The sequence below is a fragment of the Phacochoerus africanus genome, chromosome 5 (genome assembly GCF_016906955.1).
Source record: "Phacochoerus africanus isolate WHEZ1 chromosome 5, ROS_Pafr_v1, whole genome shotgun sequence".
Taxonomy (NCBI): domain Eukaryota; kingdom Metazoa; phylum Chordata; class Mammalia; order Artiodactyla; family Suidae; genus Phacochoerus; species Phacochoerus africanus.
Genome location: NC_062548.1, coordinates 97928544 through 97950846, shown reverse-complemented (window position 1 = coordinate 97950846; position 22303 = coordinate 97928544). Strand labels below are relative to the sequence as shown.

The following is a 22303-nucleotide window of genomic DNA, read 5'->3' as shown; positions in this document are numbered from 1 at the left end:
TTAGGGCCACACCTGCAGCATATGGCGATTCCCAGGCTAGGGGTAGAATTGGAGCTGCAGGTCCTGGCCTACACCACAGCCACAGCAACACCAGATCTGAGGCATGTTGGTGATCTACACCACAGCTCCCGGCAACTCCCGATCCTTGACCCACTGAGTGAGGCCAGGGTCAAACTCGAGTCCTCATGGATACTAGTCAGGTTCATTACTGCTGAGCCACGATGGGACTCCTCCCTATCATTGATTAATGACTCTGTCGTCTCCCCATCCTTCATGAGGCCCTGGCCGTCCAGCAGAGGGTCTGTCTGGCTGGAGCAGCACTGACTGCTTGGCTGTGGTCTGGGCTCCCCCCACCCCTCTCTGCCCCCACTTGCACCCTCCACTCTAGTTGCTGCCGGCTCCCTCTGTTTCCCTCCAGCAAATAATTCTTCTGCTTTCTGCTCAGACAAGGTTCCTTGCCCTCCACCTTCCTCCCTCTCCTCTCTGCCTCTCTCAATCTCCCCGTCCCTTGGGTGCCAGCCAAGCTGCCGCCTGCCTGCAGCCGTCCTTCCCTGCTCAGGCCGTGCTGTCCTGTCCCTGCTCTGAGCGCCTGTGACCTTTGTTGTCAGAACCGCTCTTCTGTCTACCGGGCACGGTGGTTTTAGTTTCCCAAGACCAGGGCCTGTCTTCGAGGTGGAACCCCATCCACAGGATGGCAGCCCCTGCGCTGCGCACAAGGTGAACAGAAGGAGCTTCTTGGCACGGTTTTGCAAGCCACCCTTGAGCCGGGAACGCCTCCAAACTACCTTTCTGGCCTTGTCTCCCCTACAGCCCTCCCGAAACTCAGTCACATGCCTCGTTCATCTCTGTCTCAACCCCCACACCCGGGCCCCAGCACAGCACCTGGCACGGAGCAGACACTCAAAATATTTTTGTTGACTCGAAACCGCAAATGCTTGTTGGGTTGAATCAATATTGTTCTTTTCAGGGAGTTGAGAAAGAGAAAGAACCATCTGTTGGGATCCTGTCAAGCTCAGGTTGGCCTTGACTGAATGCCGAGCCCCCAAGAAAGTCTCCTGGAGTCTGGGAGGAATTATAAGCCTGGCACAGCGGAGACCCACACAGAGCAGCACCCGAGATGCTGTGAGAGCAGCCCAGGGGCACAGCCTCCAGAAAGACACCCCTTGACAATACACAGAGTGAGCATATAATTTATTGTTCAAACCAAGAGACTTCTGAGAGCGAGCTGGAAATTTTGCTGGGACTGTTCCAGATCAGCGGGCTGGATGGTCATCTTGGGCAAAGGATTATGGTCTGTGGTCAAACCCTCCTAAAGAACAGACAAAATAAGCGTTTTCTAAACATAAGAACTTACGGAAACTCACTTAGGGCCAAGAAGGATCTATTTTAAAAGCCAATTGTGTTGTTGAAGAAAAGGCTGTGTTCTCGGCCCATCTTGGCTACGGTCCGGGGCTGCTTGGGGAACTGTGCTGAAGACGTGTATGCTCCTGGGCCTGGGGTTTTCTGAAAACAACAGAAAACAGGGGGTGATCAGATGATGACGCCAAAACTGGGAGCCTCCTGAGTCTGGCTGTTGGCTCAGATGTGGCCAGTGAAACCCCACAGGGGGAGACGGGGCTGTACCGGCCTGGGCCAAGGCCTGTGTGCCCTTGAATTAGAGTCTGTCCTTGGAGCTGAGACCTGCACCTGTAGGTGGCTCTCCCTAAGGCTGCGGGGTTGCTGAGAGAAGGGCGGAAGAGCAAGTGAGAGCCCCAGGGGGAAGGGCTCACACCCCAGCGCACCTCTCCTAGGTACCTCCGAGGAACCCCAAGCAGAGCCTGTCCCTGGGAATGCCAGCACACCCCCTCTCATGACCTCAGGCTACTGGTGGTGCGTTGGAGAGAATGGGTTCTGAACCTGGGTGGTTGACCTCAAAAGCCCAAACTCTGTGTTTCCCTTGCTCTCCCAGGATGACAGAGTCAGGTGCTTCTCTACCAGGGCTTCAGACCACAGGCTCAGAAGTAGACATTCTCAAGGAAGTGAAGAGTTCTAATTTTGAAAAGTCGTGTTTTCATTTTGATGAGATTCTTGAAAAAATGATCTTGCCCATTATTTCTACAAAGCTTCTCTTCTGTAGTGATCAGATGCAAATGAATGTTATTCATAGAGAAAGACTGATTTCTTAGGTCAGCGTTGCCCATGCTAGACCTTTTCTTTCTTCCTTTCTTCCTTCTTCCTTCCTTTCTTTCTTTCCTTTATTTTCTAGGGCTGCACATGCGGCATATGGAAGTTCCCACATGAGGGGTCAAACTGGAGCTGCAGCTGCCAGCCTATGCCACAACCACAGACACAGACACACAGGATCCAAGTCGCATCTGCAAACTATCCCACAGCTCACGGCAATGCTGGATCCTTAACACACCAAGTGAGGCCAGGGATTGAACCCGCGTCCTCACGGATACTAGTCAGATTCATTACCACTGAGCTACAACAGGAACTCCCTGGACATATTTTTGAATGCTCCACAATTTTATCTTAGAGACGCTGCATATGGGTAAGGGGAGAGTTTTAATGTCACACAGGCCTGAGTTTGAGTCCTAGTCTCACCACCCATGGCTCCGTATGACCCTGGGCCACGTGCTTCCCAAGCCTGACCCATCGAATGAGGTTTTGAGGCTCACTGGTGGCCGCTCGTGACAATCGGCACCTCCAGGTCGGCAGCCAGGGCTCCACCCACCAGCCACCACCCCTATTATTATTCCCTATTATCACCAGCTTGTCGTTGCTGTCCTTCCTTGCAGTTTGTTCTCTCTTCAGGAGACAGTGAGAGTGCTGTTGCCCCGAGCGTGGGCTTGCGTGGTCAGCCCAGAGTGAATGACATCCGCTGCCTGCAGAAGCTGCTTTAAATGACAGGATGTTTCCCTTGCCAAAAACGGCGGAGCAGCCTGGAAATCTAATCAAGTCCTGGCTGGACGTCAAAGGAAGCTGAAGCCTTTATTAAGTGCTCTTAATGAGAAAGCAGCATACGTGTGGAGTCCTGGAAGGCCACCCCTCAGGAGGCTGCCGGTTGCGGTTCTCAGGCCTGGAGAACATCCGGCTCTGCCTCCCAGCCCTGGTTTCACTGGTATCAAGCAAACTTCTGGTTGGCCTTGGCTTCCTTCAGTTTCCTACAAGCGAAGACACGCCACAGAGTGGTGGCCCCAGACACCAACCCCCTTGCTGGACACTTGTAAAGGAATACCACGCCTTCCAGCTTCTCCATCAGTCTCCCGGGAGTTTGGTTAGCATGACTCTAACTTCCTGAGGAAGCCAGCCCTGTGAGCTCTGACAAAAATCTGTGTCTGCATCCTGGCGATGCAGCCAGGGTGTGAGGATCTGCTGGAGGGATCCGCTAGCCTCCCACTGTCGGTGTGTTTTTAATTTTACTGGTGGGGGCTCCCTAGGATTCCTCCAGAGAAGGACCACACTGCTGCCACCACACCTGGCAGCCCAGGAGTGAGATGACCTGGGACACCTCAGGTGGGGCTGCGGGCGGCGGAGGGGGGGATCTGCAGTCTCTGGCTCCTCCCAGCCGCCCTGATCCCCCGGGGGGACCCATTTTCTCAAGGGCAGAATTTGTGTTTCTGTCTTCCCAACCCTCTCAAATAAAGCCATATACCAGTGAGTTTGGGGGACTTTCAGACTGAGGTGCTGGCTGGTGCTGGCTGGGAATAACAAGGTCACGGGAATTAAAATTTTAGCCTTAAACAAACAAGCAAACCCAGCCACTGTTCATAAGTTCCATGTTATGCTTTTGCCATTGTTCTTGGTCTCCTCCAGGCCCTCGCGGCTCTCGCACACTCCCAGAATCCACCTGGTGTGTCTGCATGGACCTGAGCTTCTTTCCCTGTCTGCCCTGAGTCTCTGGGGGCAGGATGATGGCTCAGGCCTTAATGGTCCCCTTCGAGTCAATGCTTCTGCTGTGGCTTTCTACTCCCAGAAGACACACACACAAAGCCTGGTGGTTCTGGATGGGTGGGGGCAGCCAGGGCCCACTGCTGGCTTCAATTCATTAAACGGGTGTCTCCACAAAACATCATGGACGACAAAACACTGATGGCTAATTACCGTGCTGGCTCTTCTCAGCTGGACCCAGAACACACCACACTCTTTGGGCCTGGAGTCACTCAGCCTGAAGCTGGCTCAGGGCTCGCCAAGTGACCTTAACAGGCAATTTTAGTGAGTATGTATATGAGAATTGTATGTAACTATCATACCCCCATCCTACCCCCCAATGCCCCCCACCCTCACCCCAAACCTACCACCATATCTGTCTTTCAGGACACTTACTGAACAGGGAGGCAAGAATCGAGGTACTCTGGATTGAAAACAAGAAGTAACAGAACTCGCCATAGGTATTTTCAAGTCATAATGACCTGGGCCCGGGCCTTCACGCTGTAGAAAAAAAATTTTTATAAGTTTTTTTTTTTTTTTTTTTGCTTTTTAGAGCCGCACCAGTGGCATATGGAGGTTCCCAGGCTAGGGGTCTAATCAGAGCTGTAGCTGCCGACCTACGCCAGAGCCACAGCAACGTGGGATCTGAACCAGTCTGTGACCTGCACCACAGCTCACAGCAACATTGGATCCTTAACCCACTGAGCAAGGCCAGGGATCAAACCCACAACCTCATGGTTCCTAGTCAGATTCGTTTCCACTGCACCACCACAGGAACTCTTTAAGTGTTTCATAATTAGTAATATTTGATATATTTTGATGCTTTATTTGCCTCCTATGAATAACCAGATGAAGCAGTGTGCTATGGTAGAAAAAGCCCTAGACTGGGCCTTGGAAGGTGTGTCCTGGCACGAGTCACTGTGAAATGGGAATCATACCTGCTTTACCGGCTCTACCTGCCTTGGGGATAACTGCAGATTGAAGATTAAGTGAAAGTCTCTCCTGTCCCTGCCTAGACACCCTCCTCTCTCACAGGCTCCCTGCCCACACCTGGGGGGGGAGCATGTTCTCTTAATTAAAAAATAAAAAAGTATTCACAGCAATGCATTGACACAGTGCAATGCTATGAGATTAACATAAATGGATGAACACAATTTTAAAAAGACAAACACCTCAACAGACAAGTTAGCAAAGGACCATGCACAAAGAGGAAAATTCAGTGAGGAAACTGGGAGGGGGGGCCTTTAAGATCATCAGGAACCAAACGGGTTCTTTTTTTTCATTAATAAAGTATAGTTGATTTACATGCTGTGCCACCCAATGAGTTCTAATGAAAATAACAATGAGATATTTTGTGGGGGTTAGGGAAAAAAAGAAAGAGAGGAAAGAAGGAAAGGAGTAAGGAAGGGAGGGAGGAACCAAAACTTTACCCACAGTGTGGATACTCCTATGTGACCGTGGTAGAAGCATTAACATGATAAGTCTTTCTGGAGCACAACTGGGCAAGCTATGAAACAGCTTAAAAACAGATAATACCTATCCAAAGGGAGAGAAAGAAAGAAAAAGGCGTCTGGGAGTTCCCACTGCGGTGAAACGGGATTGGCGGCATCTTGGGAGCACTGGGATGTAGGTTCGATCCCCAGCCTGGCAGAGTGTGCTAAGGATCTGGCTTTGCTGCACCAGCAGCTTAGGTCACAACTGGAGCTCACATCTAATCCCTGGCTTGCCAATTCCATATGCCACGGGGCAGCAAAAAGAAAGAAAAAGAAAGAAAGAGAGAAAGGAAGGAAGGAAGGAAGGAAGGAAGGAAGGAAGGAAGGAAGGAAGGAAGGAAGGAAGGAAGGAAGGGGGGAAGGAAAAGGAGTCTGGTTATAAGATTGTTTCAGGAATCCAGAAGATAAATGATGAGTCCTGAGCCCAGATACACCAGGAAAATGAACACAGCCCAGATGCCACAGCAGATAATACAGACAAAATGTTAACCTTTTTTCTTTTCTTGCGATTCAGTTTTTTCCTCTCCCGTTTTCAGATACCTGTGCTACCTGACAGAAATAAGCCTTTGTGGCATAAGGTCTTGGATCTGTTTCTAAGGAATACAGGACCTGGGGGAAGTGGGTGGAGGTAGAGACTGGCCGGGAGCTGGTCATTTTTGAAGGGGTACTTGAGGGTTCTCTCTATGTGATGTATGTTTTTTAAGTTTTTATAAGACAAAGTTAATGACAGTATATATTTATTATTTTGGCCCAATAATTCAATTTTTAGGAGTTCTTCCTAAGGAAACAAATGAGAATGTGCGCAAATATTTGGCCACAAAGACATTCACTAAAACATTGTTTCTAAAAGTTGAAAAAATGAAAATAAATGAAATGACCAATGATGGGTGCCTGGCTAAATAAACTGTGATTCTTCCATCCAGCTCTCCAGGTTGATGAATTTTTATGGACATAAACAGTACTCCCAGATACTGTCATGTGAACAAGGCAAGCTTAAAAAATGTGCATGAAAAAACTGGGAATGGAAGGTTCACTGGCAGTTGTTTTCTCCAGGTGGTGCCATGTTGGGTAAAAAAAAAAAAAAATTTTTTTTTGTTTGCTTATTTTTGTTTATTCCTAATTTTTCTATGATAGACTTGAGTGCTTTTGAAACATGAAAAAAATTACACCTAACATAGAGATAAACGAATGTGGAGATGTGGTAAGTGAAAGGGGGGATAGGAAAAAAAGATAAAATGAGCAGTAAGGTTAGAACAGAAATGTATCCTGTGAGATCCTTGTAACACGTGAGGCTGAGCCACACATTAGCCTGATGGATTTGGCTGAACAAGCTCCCAAGTGCAGACCCTCCACAGGCTTTAAGAGCAAGGCTTTCAAAACCCTGTTGTCATCTGGGTGGCACAGCAGTGTAATTAAGGCTGCCATTCTCAATTATTCACCACGAAGGGAGTCTGTTATTACCAGCCAAGCACAAGTCTGATAATCAAGGGATGCGTCTCATCATTTTACAACTCATGGCAGAGAAGATGAAAACAGCTGCATTTTCAACCTGATGCATCCGTGGGACAGAGGTTGCTACGGGGCAACATGGTGTGACCTCTGCACTCCCACTGGAGAAGTCTGAACTGCCATAGGAACACAGGCATGGGAAGTCAGGGGAATCTGGACAGCAACGGTGGGTCCAAAGGCCCCTTGGTTTGGCCATAATAAATGCACTGCTCCCAAGCCAGAGTGGTAGCTAGGGCAAAAGAGGCTGCTAAGGGTGCTACCGATAACTCCATGCCCTACGACAGTCCGTGCCATCAATGGGACTGCTGAGAAAGCTGCGACCTGGACCCCTTTCCCCCCATGCTGCATGTGGCTTTCATTTCTAAGCTTCCAAGTCATGAGCTGCTTGGGAGGCCCGGGGCCAGGACTGGTGAAGCCCTGATGTGTGCCTATGCCATCCAGCAGCCTTCCTGCACGTGCTTGGTCTTCTGAATCAAAGGCAGGAATTACTGAATGTATTTGTACCCCCTGCCCCATGCGTTGCATGAGTTCTTTTAAGTGGGAACGTCAGGGAAGTGGAATAGGCCCAAGTTCATATCCTGGAGGCACACAGGAATCCTGTTTAAGTGAGAAGTAATGATCAGGCTAGGGTCCTGCAATAGGCAGGAAGCAGCTCCAGCAGAGTCCCTGCCTCTACCCAGAGGACGGCAGGTGGGCCAAGGTGAAGCGAGGGAAGGGTCCTGGTCCAGGATGGCTCTGAAGATGGGTGTCGAGAAATGGATCCAGTTCAATGAGAAGGGGTTTAAAACAAGGAGGACATGGACATGGAGTTCCCGTCGTGGCTCAGTGGCCAATGAATCCGACTAGGAACCATGAGGTTGCAGCTTCGATCCCTGGCCTTGCTCAGCGGGTTAAGGATCCGGCGTTGCCGTGAGCTGTGGTGTAGGTCGCAGACTGGGCTCGGATCCCGCGTTGCTGTGGCTGTGGTGTAGGCAGGTAGCTACAGCTAGCCTGGGAACCTCCATATGCCATGGGTGCAGCCCTGGAAAAAGCAAAAAGACAAACAAACAAACAAACAAAACAAAACAAAAAAAACAAGGAGGACAGGGAGGGGCAACACGGGGATAGGGGATTAAGAGGTACACCCTATAGTATATAAAATATATTGTATATACTTTGTATACGTATAAAATATATTGTGTATATTATGTATACATATATGTATAGGATATATTATACAATGCAAGGAATATATAGCCAATATCTTATAATAATTATTCTCTAAAATTTTTGAATCACTATATTGTACACCTGTAACTTATATAATATGGCATGTCAACTATATTTCAGTCAAAAAAAAAAACAAGAAGGGGGTTTCGCTGATAGTTAAGGACCCAGCATTATCACTGCTGTGGTGCAGGTTTGATCTCTGGCCTAGAACTTCCACGTGCCTCAGGCATGGCAAAAAAACAAATAAACAAAACAAGAAGGACATTTAACCGTCCTGCTCCTCCCTGAGGTTGGGGATTCTGCCCTCTCATTTACTGGGGATCTCTGTGCGTGATCCAGGGCTTTGGACCACGTTATGTAGGATGCATGGGCGAAGAGCAGCACCCAAGTTCAAGGCAGTTCTAAGCACCTCTTGTACGGATTGGGTGGACCATTTCTTAAACCTTGCTATTGTCAGGGCTATGCTTTGGCAACTCTGGGTTCCCCCTGAACGAAACTTTTCAAAAACCATTGACATTTGGTGCCAAAGGCGAACAGAATTATCGCCTTCCTGGAGTCCCAGAACCTGCTGCCAAAGGAAGGAACAAGAAGTCTTTTATCGTTTCCATTCCTTGCTGTGGGGCATTGTTCCATCTCAGCCTTCCTGATAAGATGATCAGTTTTCTCTTCCCTTTGAAAAAGTCTTACTTAATTGAGTTTCTACTCAATTAACCAACAGGGGCTGCAGGGATTAACACAGATGGATAAAATACTATCATCAACCTAGAGGGGTTTATAATTCAGTGAGGGACATAGGCAGAACCAAACAAAAACATCAAAAAAGAATAAACGAAGACATGAGTAGCTAGGATGATGGTGAGTGAGAGTGGCAATAGCTGCATGGCTTCAAGATTCCAAACCAGGCCCTTAGTGTACCTGACCTGTGCGATCTCACTGGGATGTTACAAAGGGCAGGAGCTTTCCCCTCAGTGCAGAGGACTCAGAATGCACGGGTCTCACAGCTTCTCTGGAGTGCTCCTGGGACCCTGTCATACCCTGAAGACATACCCTAGAGTCCATTTTGGACTTTTTTTTTTTTCTGTCTTTGTCTTTTCAGGGCCACACCTGCAGCATCTGGAGGTTCCCAGGCTAGGGGTCTAATTGGAGCTACAGCTGCTGGCCTACACCACATCTACAGGAATGACAGATCCGAGCCTCGTCTGCGACCGACACCACAGCTCACGGCAACGCCAGATCCTTAACCCACTGAGCGAGGCCAGGGGTCGAACCTACAATCTCATGGTTCCTAGTCAGATTCGTTTCCCCTGCGCCACAACGGGAACTCTCTCTTTGTTTTTTCTTTTCTTTCTTTCTTTCCTTTTTTTTTTTTTTGCCTTTTTGTCTTTCATCTTGGACTTCTTGGTGTATTTTGTTCCAACCCCTAAAGAGCAATAACACTTAGTACCATTGCGGTCCTTCGGTGAAAGCCCTGCCACCCCCTTCACCCACCACTGAACACACTCCTCCTCCAGGGCTGAGAGGATGGGACTGGCTTATCTATATAACACTGCCCAGGAAATGAGAAGTGCCTGGTGCTTCTGAACATCTGTGTGAGAGCAGATGAAATGATCCCAAGTTTTTGCATGAGTTATGTCCTCCCCAAATTCATAAATCCTATGAATTTTTGTTGTGTTGAATTATGTTGAATGTTGAAGAGTGTTCCCCCTGAAAATCTTAAGTCCTGTGACTTTGGAATTCCCAGTAAGTCACACCGTGACCTTACTTGGAAAGAGGGTCATTCCAGATGTAATAAGTTATGATGAGGTCATTAGGATGGGCTGTAATTCAATACAAAAGATGTCTTTTATTTATTTATTTATTTATTGGTCTTTTTGCCTTTTCTAGGGCCACTCCCATGGCATATGGAGGTTCCCAGGCTAGGGGTCTAATCAGAGCAGTAGCTACCTGCCTACACCACAGCCACAGCAATGAAGGATCCGAGCTGCGTCTGCAACCCACACCACAGCTCATGGCAACACCAGATCCTTGACCCACTGAGCAAGGCCAGGGATCGAACCCGCTACTTCATGGTTCCTAGTCGGATTAGTTAACCACTGCGCCATGATGGGAACTCCCAAAAGATGTCTTTTAAAAGGGAGCAATTTTGGAGATAGACACACACACACACACACACACACACACACACGTAAAACATCATGTGAAGATGAAGGCAGAGATCTACAAACCAAGGAATGCCAAAGATGGGATGCTATACAAGAGCTGTAGAACTGATTTTCTTTGATTCAAAAGGAACCAACACTGCTGGCACCTTGATCTTGGACGTCTAGCCTCTAGAACTGAGACAATAAATTTGTTGTTTAAGCCACTCAGTCTGTAGTCCTTTGTTATGGAAGCACTAACAAATGAATGCATACGTGTTCAACTCATTTCTTCAAAATACAATGTGCCAGAGAGTGTGCTGGGAGTTGGGAATACAGTGTTATATGATTGTCTCCTAATCTCCATTTCCCTAAATTCCTTAGTATTAGGACAATTTTTTTTTTCTTTTTTGGTCACCCTGTGGCATATGGAGTTCCTGGGCCAGGGATCAGATATGAGCCACAGTTATGACCCAAGCCACAGCTGTGGCAATGCTGGATCCTTAATCCACTGTGCTGGGCCAGAGACTGAACCTGTGTCCCAATGCTCCCAAGACGATGCCAACCCTGTTGTGCCACAGTGGGAACTCCGTTAGGACAATTTTAAACTGGGCACATGTCTACCCAGAATAAAGAGTAAATTTCCCAGCCTCCCTTGTGGCTATATGTGGCCACATAGCTAATTTCAAGCCAAGAGGATGGATTCCCAAGAGCATCCTAAAGGATGCGGCAGCTCATCCATCTTCCCCCCACCTCCTGCCTGCGAGCTGGTCCCGTGTTTTCAGCTCTCTGGGATCATGGGGGTGGAGCTATGCTTAGCAGATCAATACATTGAAATATGATGCTGCAGAATCACCACACCAGCCCTAAACTGCCTACTGCAGGCACTTTATATAAAAGAAAAATAAGTTACTATCTGTCTCTAATATTGTTATTTAGGGTTCTGTTAGTGGCAGCAGAACTCAGTCTTCCTTTACAAACAGACATGGGTTTTACATTCTATTAGGGAATACAAAAACATGGCACAGTATCCCCCAGAGGACATATATGGTGCCATGGGGGTGCATGTAAGAGGATAAACTGATCTGGTCTGAAGGGCTGGAGAAGCCCTTTAAGGAAGTACATTTGAGCTGAGACCCAAAGGAGAAGGAGGAAGAGAAGTTTGCAGGGCAAAAAGACTGCAGGAAAGGTATGTATGAGAAGCAGAGCCTCCTTGCCTGCCAGCTCGCATCTCTCACAAGTATCCTATCTTAGTAAATATATTTCCTGCCTGTCAATAAAAATTAAAAAAGCATTAATGGGATAGGTCAAGGAAAATCAAAATGGGTGAGGCCTCAGGGCAAGCCCAATAGGAAGATGTTATTCATTCTAACCTTGCTGGGATAAACTCATTGCATTGGAAAAATAAAATAAAAAGTGCATAGGCTCCTGTCAAAAAAAATAGTTAGCGACCTGAAATTCGACTTGCTTGTGGCAGTTACTGCTTTGTTGTTTTTTCACGTGCATATTAACACTGAGTGGTTTTACTATTTAGTTGCAGAGGTAAACTGTCAAATGTCGGCCTTGTATATCCAATCTTTGCAAGTCCTCAGTTCCCTGAAGCCTCCTCATTTGCAGGCAAGTGTGCAGGTATTCACTGGCCCATCCTTCGTTTTCTAGATCACCCTGGGGGTAGACCAGGCTCCAGCCTCATTAGAAATCGGTGGTGCTTTTTCCTGGGGACTTTGGAGCTGAGCTGGCAATGCCCTACTCCTGGTCACAACGATTGGTCCAGGGGCAGGCACGTGACCGTCATGCAGCCAATCAGAAGAGCCTTTTTCTTAACACTGAGGATCGAGCAGGCGGTGGAAGTCTGGGGCTAAGGCGGTCATCTTGCCTGGCTCTTGAAGGGAGCAAGTCCAAAGGACAAAGAAAGGTAAATCTTGGGCCAATGTGTTAGAGACTATGTACTCCAATAAAGTCTGCCCTGCCTTTATGTTTTTATTTTTTGCTCAAGCTAATTTGGGATGGATTTCTGTCACTTGCAACTGAAGAAATCCTAAGGGATATATTCTGTCTGTTCCTAGTCAAGATGTTGTTAGAAGACAGGAGCGCAGGAAATTCTTCACACTCGCATCCAGACAGGGATATATGACTCTGCTGATATTAATACCATTGGAAAAATTGCACAGATTTTTAAAAAAGAAAAATTGCCAGGATACATTTTTCTTAATAACCCTAGTACAGCTGTAGCTATATTTGAAAGGTTATATTTTTCCAAAAATGTTACCTACAAGTTAATTCATCTTTGAAGAGACTGAAGCTGGGCCTCTTCTAATCATCTTAATTTTCAGATACCATTCAAGCATCAATTTGGCTTTTTTCCTAATGTCACCATATTTACTAATTATTTTTCTGCTCCTCATAGAATTTAAAACTATCAGCTTCGGTTTTAATTGAACTACTTCCTTAATGCAGAGAGTATGCCACAGATCTGCTATCCCCTTTACAAATTTCTATCAACTGTGATAAATGATAAAACACTCATTTGTATCTGTACAGCCTCTTTCCTGTTTATCTGATCCTTCAGTATTCTTTATAAGCTTGTCAGGTTTTTAAGAAATACAGAAACATCTTGGAATACCTCTGGCATCAAGTAAAAGAAACAGATTTTTTCATATGACATTGTAAGATTTTATTCCTACTGTCAGGAAAGATGCATATCTCTTATTTTTTTTTCACTTTATATACAACTGTGAGAAATAACAATTGAAAAGAATCTGCTCAGCAAATCATCATTGCAAGCCCCAAATCATATGAATGACTGACTCCTAAGTAGTAGTAATGGCACTATTTTTATTGAAGTAACAAAATATTTTTAAAAAATTGTTTTTATGTTGACCGTTTTCATGACTTTTCTTTAGACTATCTACTTTCCTGACTTTTAAAAATTATATTTTGGAGTTCCCGTCGTGGCACAGTGGTTAACGAATCCGACTAGGAACCGTGAGGTTGCGGGTTCGATCCCTGGCCTTGCTTAGTGGGTTCAGAATCCAGCGTTGCCGTGAGCTGTGGTGTAGGTCGCAGACACAGCTCGGATCCTGCGTTGCTGTGGCTCTGGCATAGGCCGGTAGCTATGGCTCCGATTAGACCCCTAGCCTGGAAACCTCCATATGCCGAGGGAGCCGCCCTAGAAATGGCAAAAAGACAAAAAAAAAGGTTAAAAAAAATTATATTTTGAAAAATTATAAAAGCACTGCAAAAGAGAAATGAAGCAAAAAACCATCCTTAACCATAACACCTCTAAAAGCATAGTAGCTGGCCACCCAAAGCATTTTGCTTCATTTCCTATTTTTTATATGTCTAATTTTTCTTACATTATTTTAATTATGATAGACATACCAATTTGTATCCTGCATTTTTTTTACTAATTAGATCATATACACTTTGGTGCTATTTTATAATTTTAACAATAATTGCCTTAATGGCTGTAAAATATTCCTTTGTGTGGATATTTAACATTCTTTTAAAATTATTTTCCTCTGCTGGAGTTCCCGTCGTGGCTCAGTGGTTAACGAATCCGACTAGGAACCATGAGGTTGCAGGTTCGATCCCTGGCCTTGCTCAGTGGGTTAAGGATCCGGCGTTGCCATGAGCTGTGGTGTAGCTCGCAGCTGCGGCTCAGATCTGGCGTTGCTGTGGCTCTGGTGTAGGCCGGCGGCTACAGGTCTAATTAGACCCCTAGCCTGGGAACCTCCCTATGCTGCGGGAGCGGCCCTAGAAAAGGCAAAAAAAAATAAAACAAAACAAATAAATAAAATTATTTTCCTCTGCTAGTACAGGATTGTTGCTACTGTCATCTTGCTATTATAAATAATCGCTTGATGATATTTTTGTATAAATGAATTTCTACATATAAGATTATTACTATAGGAGGGTTTTCTCACAATAGAATTAGTAGGCTAGCAGATATAAATAGTTTTGATAGCTCAATACCTACTGCCAAGCTGCTTTCCAAGGGGTTGTATCCATGTATACGCCCACCAGCAAGAAACAAGAAGAACAGTGATGTTATATTTCACATGCCAAGTAGATTTGGGGAAAAAAAGATTGAGAACAACAACATCTCCCTCACTTCTCTTTACCTTAATGGGCGTATGAAATAAAGTCATCAGTGGCTCCTATATGTTCAAAGAGGTTATGCAGGATATCTGCTATCCTTGATGCCTGTATGTGATCTCTAATCTAGAAAATCCTGTTTGTGATAATTCACAAAAAATGATTCCCAAGTTTAGAAAGGAATTTATGCATTGTGTCTTATTATAGCATTAGTTGTTTTTGGTTTGGGTTTTTTTTGTTTGTTTGTTTGTTTTTTGGCCACATCTGCAGCCATGAGGAAGTTCCCGGGCCAGGAATGGAACCGGTGCCATAGCAGTGACCCAAGCTTGCTGCAGTGACAAAGCCGGATCCCTAACCCACTGCACCGCAAGAGAACTCCAATAGTATTAGTCTTTTGATCTGGATATTCAGTACCATTGTGCTTGCATAACAAAGTTGTGAATGTAAACAAAATTTGTTATAGCACAAAAGAATTCTCCAATGAGCTAACCACTTATAAAAATTATATCCTATTCAAATATCCCTCTCTGTTTAGCACTAGCATCTACCACTGCAGACAGGTTTGAATCAGTCTCTCTCCCTTATTAAATGATATTCAACAACACATTTCAGATAAAATGAAAATCTACTTCACGTGAAAATGAATATTTTACCAAATAATGCAAGATTTCATGAAGTCAATGAAAGAAATAGAGAAGTACCTAAATCACAGGAAAAGTCTTTGACCAATGAGGAGCCAGCAAAATTAGATTCGCTAACAAGAAAGAAGTTGAACAAGGATTGTGACGCTATTGGTGCTTCAGTAAAGATTAATTTAAAATATCAAAGACACTCGTGGGAAAACTGACGAATCTTCAAATATTTTTTTCTAAAATTTGTCCTCTATGATTTCATTAGAATGTCAAGCAGGAAGTGAAGGATGTCACTATGCAATCATAAAATATTGGCAGAAAAAAATAGAAATAATAAAATATGGTCAGAAAAAAATAAACTAAAATCAACACAATTTCCTTTTAAATTTTTTTTTTATTTCTTATTTTTTTGTCTTTTTGTCTTTTTAGGGCTGCACCTGCGGCAGATGGAGATGCCCAGGCTAGGGGTCGAATTGGAGCTGCAGCCACCGGCCTACACCACAGCCACAGCAATGCCGGATCCTTAACCCACTGAGCAAGGCCAGGGATCGAACCTGCAACCTCATGGTTCCTAGTCGGGTTCGTTTCTGCTCTGCCATGATGGGAACGCCACAATTTTCTTTTTTTAATCTAAGAATTAGTATAGTTGCAATTATAAGATATCTTCATAATTTGTAGTTTAAATCTTTTTAAGTAAAATCCAAATCAAACTTTGACTATGTTGAAATTTTGATTCCATTTAAAGTAGGTTCACCTTAATAGGTCTTTTTTGTGGGTCAAGTTATATTTGGATAATGAAGACTCCATTATGAGGAATAACTGAAATCCAAGTTAACCATCAACAGAATGGCTGAATAAGTTACGATATGATAACTTGATTATTTTCCCAGTAAAAAGAAAGTTTAAAAGGATTTCTAAAAACACAGAAGTAAAATATGTGCTAATTGAAAAAAAGATGTAAAAGGGAGGTGTAACATAAGCACAAGTATGTTTTTAAAACTGCATAGAAAAAAAAAGGAGAAAATTACTTAACATTGTTGGTTGCTTATGAATAATGAAAAAAAATTTTAAGTAGAATTTTCAATATTTTCCAAATTTTACTCATTTTTAGTCTAACTTAAAACTTTTTTTTTTTTTTAAGGGCATAAGGAGGTTCCCAGGCTAGGGGTCTAATCAGAGCTGTAGCTGCTGGCCTGCACCACAGCCACAGCAACGTGGGATCTGAACCACGTCTGCAACCTACACCACAGCTCACAGCAATGCCAGATCCTTAACCCACTGAGCGAGGCCAGGGATGGCACCCTTGTTCTAATGGATACTAGTCAGATTCGTTTCCACTGAGCCACGATGGGAACTCCTGCTCTAACTTAAAACCTTTAATATATTTTTACTTAAATGTTAAGATATTTTATTAAATGCATAGAGAAACATAGCTCAGGTATGTGGCTGGGATAGGTTGAGATCAGGCGACTGAGCGATGAGCCGATCTTTTTCCTGGGATTCCCTAAGTATCAGGATGTGGTTCTCTTTTCTTTGGACTCAAAATAATTTTTCCATTAATCTTTTGCCTGCGGGGCAAACTGTGCAGGTCAGCAGTCCACATTAGGAGAGGAAAGGGGGCTTGCAAACTGAAACCATCCTGTGTGTGCAGTTTTACCTCCCCGGGTTTGAGCCCTATACCTCACCTTCCCTTTCCTTCAAGTCCTGAGCATCCCTGTGATTCTAAGGAACAAACAGGCCCCCATCTCTTCTGCAATCCCCACACCTGCTTTTTAGCCTATGGCTTTCTCTACTTTTTATTGTCCAAGAATTGTTGAAATCTCTTATTTGCTGATGTTTCCTCCCCCCTCCAACCCAGTAGATTTATTTATTCTTTTATTACCATTTTATTGGGATTTGAGAGTGAGAAGAGACTGATGTATGTGGCCAATTTGCTGCATTGAGCGGGAAATTATGTACTGCTTTTAGAATAGAAAACATAAATTTAAATTCCAATAGCTCTTATGACCATAATTACAGAAAGCAAAGATAATCAAATTGCATAATATCAGTTTATCCCACATAAGCAGGAACTGCACCTATATAATATTCACCCTTGTAGATTTTCTCTGAAACCACACTGCTTCATATTTATGTCAAAATTGGATCCTCTCCTAAGAATGAGCACTTAGGAGGTCCTGTCATGGCTCAGCGGAAACAAATCTGACTAGAATCCATGCGCATGCAGATTCAATCCCTGGCCTCAATCAGTGGGTTAAGAATCCAGCGTTGTCATGAGCTGTGGTGTAGGTCACAGACGCAGCTCGGATCCCAAGTTGCTGTGGCTCTGGCGTAGGCCAGGAGCTACAGCTCCAATTCGACCCCTAGCCTGGGAACCTTCATATGCCGTGGGTGTGGCTCTCAAAAGACCAAAAAAAACAAAAAAACAAAAAAAACCCCAAACAACCTTTATCTATTTTATAAGGTAAATGTCTGTGAAAATTCCCAACATAGCAACTCTTTGTGAATTTTAGTTTTTCTCTTTTTTTTGTAGATGCTTTTATGGAATTAACGTGAGGCTAATGTCTAAAGGTGTCACACACATGTTTTGTGCACAGAATGAACAGTTAATGGTGACATAAATATCTAATAATTGAGACCCCCTTCTCACATTTCTCCCTCTTTTTGGTTCTTTTTCTTTAGCCCAGGTGCTCTAATCCTTGCTGTCTCATCAGTATTTCTGGGAGGATGATGGGGGAGGAAAAAGAATTTATTAAGTCACCAACCCACCTTAGTATGAATTGGATCAATATAGTTCTCCTACTAGGAGCTTTTTCACTTATAAGAGGATGTATCAAAAGGAAAAATCACCCCCCAAAGACTTTGGCAGTTAAATCAACAGGGACACATCTTGTGTCTCACCTCTTAGGCTCCCATGTCAAAACCCCTACTATGGTACACCTCAAATTAATACAAGGTTATAAATCAACTATACTTCAATTTAAAAAAAAAAAAAAAAGGAAAGAGGAGTTCCTGTTGTGGCTCAGTGGGTTAAGAACACAACACTGTCTCTGTGAGGAGCTGGGTTCAATCCCTGGCCTTGCTCAGTGGGTTAAGAACACAACAATGGAGTTCACGTCGTGGCGCAGTGGTTAATGAATCCGACTAGGGACCATGAGGTTGCGGGTTCGGTCCCTGCCCTTGCTCAGTGGGTTAGGGATCCGGCTCTGCCGTGAGCTGTGGTGTAGGTTGCAGACGCGGCTCGGATCCTGCGTTGCTGTGGCTCTGGCATAGGCCAGTGGCTCCAGCTCCGATTCAACCCCTAGCCTGGGAACCTCCATATGCCGAGGGAGCGGCCCAAGAAATAGCAAAAAGACAAAAATAAATTAAAAAAAAAAAGAACACAACACTGTCTCTGTGAGGAGCTGAGTTCAATCTCTGGCCTTGCTCAGTGGGTTAAGGATCCAGCATTGCTGAAAGCTGCAGGACAGACAGGTCACAGATATGGCTCGGATCCAGTGTGGCTGTGGCTGTGGCGTAGGCCAGCAGCTGTGGCTCTGATTCGACCCTTAGCCCAGGAACTTCCATATGCTGCAGGTCTGGCAATAAAAAAAGAAAAAAAAAAAGTTCAAAAAAAGGAAAGAAAAAAGAAAAAAATAATCCCTCCTAGGGTGTTTTAGGCATTGCTGTAATGAGTGGGGAGATATAAATACAAATTCACCTCTGGGGTCCACGAGTAAAGAATGACTTGGGGAAGAGCCCCTGGATCCTAAAGCTGACACGACAACTAGCACTTTGGTCTCCTTGACTTCGGCTTGGAAGGGACAAGTGTGGGATGCCCCTTTCCTCACCCTTGCCCTTATCTCCTTCCTGTTTGGAGCTGGAACGTGCTGGGAAGCTTACAAGCAAATGCATCAGAAAACTCTGGAGGTGGCGGCTGGAAGGAAGATGGCTCACGTGCAGTATCAACAGACGATATTAAGCTTGAGTCATCAGTGCTAATTTGGGGCGCCATGCTTCCAGCTGTGCATGCTCAGCCACTCAGCCCCACCCAGTCAGACATGGGCACAATGAATCACAGACCCTTGGTTAGCATGAGTGAGTGTGTATGCTTATCTGTGTACATGCTGGTTGGGTGACTGATGTCAGGGTGTCCATATCCTTCAAGGGGGCAGCGAGAGCACGGATCAAATGTCTCATTTGCCTTCGGATGCTCAAAAGTGCCTCCCTGGCATGGGGCCTCACACACTGAACCATGCAAAAAGGATTTGTGGAAGAGGTGAAAGAACTTCTATGGAAGTCAGCTAGACTCAGCTTTATACAAAGAGATGTTGTTGAGAAGAGACTGGAAGTTCTAACATCTTAAGGGTGGCCCAGGGAGAAATATGGCCAGTTAAGGAAAGCCATTGTGCAGAGTTCCCATTGTGGTGCAGGGGAAACAATTCCAACTAGGAACCATAAGGTTGTGGGTTCAATCCCTGGCCTCACTCAGTGGGTTAAGGTTCCGGCGTTGCCATGAGCTGTGGTGTAGGTTGCAGATGTGGCTGGGATCTGGCATTGCTGTGGCTGTGGGCTAGGCCGACAGCTATAGCTCCCATTAGACCCCTTGCCTGGGAACCTCCATATGCTGTGGGTGCTGCCCTAAAAAGACAAAAGGCAAAGAAATAAACACATAAAAAAATTAAAGCCATTGTGGTAAGGCTCTCAGCAGGAGCCTAAGCTGCAGCCAGATCAGAGCCTCGTAGGCGAGCTGGCGGGTGAACCTCCCAGGAGGAAGAAGCCTCCTGCACATGAACTTATCCCACGTCAAAGGGGACCACGCAGGCCAACCCGGCCCCATGAATAAGCCTCCGTCATCAGTGGGGGGTTGTGGCTCCAGAGACGGCACAACGTCTGCCACTTGGCTTTAACCCCAGATCAGCTTGACACGTTCGAAGACATTAAGCAAGTCACCTGGTCATGCTCACTCAAGGGACAGCGCAGCTTAGAGCCCAGGTTCTGAGGTCACCATAGACCGGGTCTAAGCCCTGGCTCTACCTTTGGGCAGCAGACTTCCGTTTCCTAAGCTATCAAAGGAGGATGATAAGTAGTACCCACCATATTGCAGTGAGGATGAAATGAGATGCATGTCAGTCATGGAGCACCGTGCCTGGCACCAGAAAACCAATGAGTGACAGTCATTGTCACCATCAAAACTGACCCTAACAGAGTAGCTAAGTTTCTTCCAGTCCTCAGGGTCCTTAACAGTTCTTTGACTATGACCTTAATTTCCAGAACGAGGAAACTGAATAATAAAAGCGGTCAAATGAGTTTTCAGAAGGAGGCCTAAGGATGAAGGCATTAATCTCCTGAAGGTCAGGACGACGTCCTCCTAAGAAGTATCATTTCTTTACCACGCTCACACTGTGTGTCACTAGCTCCCACCGCTGGGACCAAAGGAGTTTGCCCTCTGAAATTTACAAATTTGTGGATCTAAACCAAACCCACAAATCTGCTCTGGGAATGCATGTTTAGAACAGACATGAATCACAGCCCTGGGCTGTTTCTTTGTCTTGGAACATTTTCCATGAAAGTATTCTTTTCACTTTGCTGAAGGACAGGATGTTCCAAATCAGTGAATCACTTTTATTTATAAAATGGAAGGGATGAATGACATCAATGAAATTGGTAGACGACGGGTCTCCAAAAACCACAGCCACAGAGCTCAGGAATTTCAGACATTAGGCTAAAAGCTGGAGGACTGGCTGAGCGTCTTCTCCGCAGGTCCCTACCCACCTCATCTGCAGTAGTCAGGTAGCCACCCTTCCCTCATCCCTGTAGGAGATGGAAGGTTTCATTTCCCGCGAGGCTGCACCAGAGATCTGGACCCAGGAGCCCGGGCAGAATGAGGACAGGGAGCTTTACTGAAAACAGGAATTTGGGGGGTTCCCCTTTTGGCTCATTGGGTTAGGACCCTGACTAGTATCTATGAGGACACGGGTTCGATCCCTGGCCTCGCTCAGTGGGTTAAAGGATCTGGCATTGGTGTGAGCTGCAGTGTAGATCCAAGACGCAGCTCAGATCTGGCACTCTGGCTGTGGTATAGGCCGGCAGCTGTAGCTCTGATTTGACCCCTAGCCTGGGAACCTCCATATGCTGTGGGTGCAGCCTGTAAAGACAGGGGGGAAAGAAAGGAAAGGAAGAAAACGGAAGTTTCTAGACATACAGGCGGCCAGCAGGCACATGAAAAGACGCTAATCACTAATTATTAGAGAAATGCAAATCAAAACCACAATGAGGTATCACCTCATACAGGTCAGAATGGCTATCATCATGAAGTCTACAAATAGTAAATTCTAGAGAGGGTGTGGAGAAAAAGGAACCCTCCTTCACTGTTGGTAGGAATGTATATTGGTGTAGCCACTATGGAAAACAGTATGGAAGTCCCTTAAAAAACTAAAAATAGGGAGTTCCCCAGTGGTCTAATGGTTAAGATTTGGTGCTTTTGCCCCTCCAGCCTGGGTTCAACCCCAAGCTGCTACATGCCATGGCCAAAAAAATAAAAATAAAAAATGTTTTGAAATCAAAAAGAACTAAAAATAAGTTACCATATGATCTACCAACCCTATTCCTGAGCATATATCTAGAAAAGATGATTAATTTGAAAAGATACATGCATCCTGATGTTCACAGCAGCACTATTTTGTCAAACATGGAAACAACTCTAGTGCCCATCAACAGATGAATGGATAAAGAAGGTGTGGTACAGATGTTCCCTGGTGGCACAGGGGATTAAGTATCTGGTATTGTTGCACATAGGGTGCAGGCCACGGCTACAGCTCGGGTTTGATCCCTGGCCAAGGAACTTCCACATGCTAAGGGTATGGCCAAAAAAAAAAAAAAAGATGTGGTGTGGTTTATATATAATGGAATATTACTCAGCCATAAAAAGAATGAAAACTGTTTTTTGCAGCAACATGGATGGAACTAGAGATTATAATACTTTTTTTTTTTTAATACAGCTGCACCTGCTGCATATGGATGTTCTTTGGCTAGAGGTCGAATGGGAGCTGGAGCTACAAGTCTATGCCACAGCCATGGCAACACCAGATCCAAGCTGCACCTGTGAACTCTGCTGCAGCTTGTGGCAATGCCAGATTCTTAACCCACTGAGTGAGTCCAAGGATTGAACCCACATCCTCACAGAGACAACGCCAGTTCCTTAACCCACAGAGCCACAACAGAAACTCCTGAGATTATCATGCTAATTGAAGGAAGTCAGACAGAGAAAGACAAATACTATATATTACCGTACATGTGGCATCTAGAAAACAGTACAAGTGAATCTATATAC

General features: G+C 45.2%; 1 protein-coding gene across 1 annotated transcript in view; it reads right to left on the bottom strand.

Moving 5' to 3' along the window:
• Window positions 1-1048: 1048 nt before the first annotated feature.
• The window catches only part of STPG4 (sperm-tail PG-rich repeat containing 4), a 47434-nt gene continuing 26179 nt past the window's right edge, over window positions 1049-22303 (bottom strand). The window contains 3 exon segments of the mRNA XM_047782807.1: window positions 1049-1401; window positions 1404-1503; window positions 4309-4413. Coding sequence (XP_047638763.1) covers window positions 1382-1401; window positions 1404-1503; window positions 4309-4413 — 225 coding nt within the window. The 3' untranslated portion in view covers window positions 1049-1381.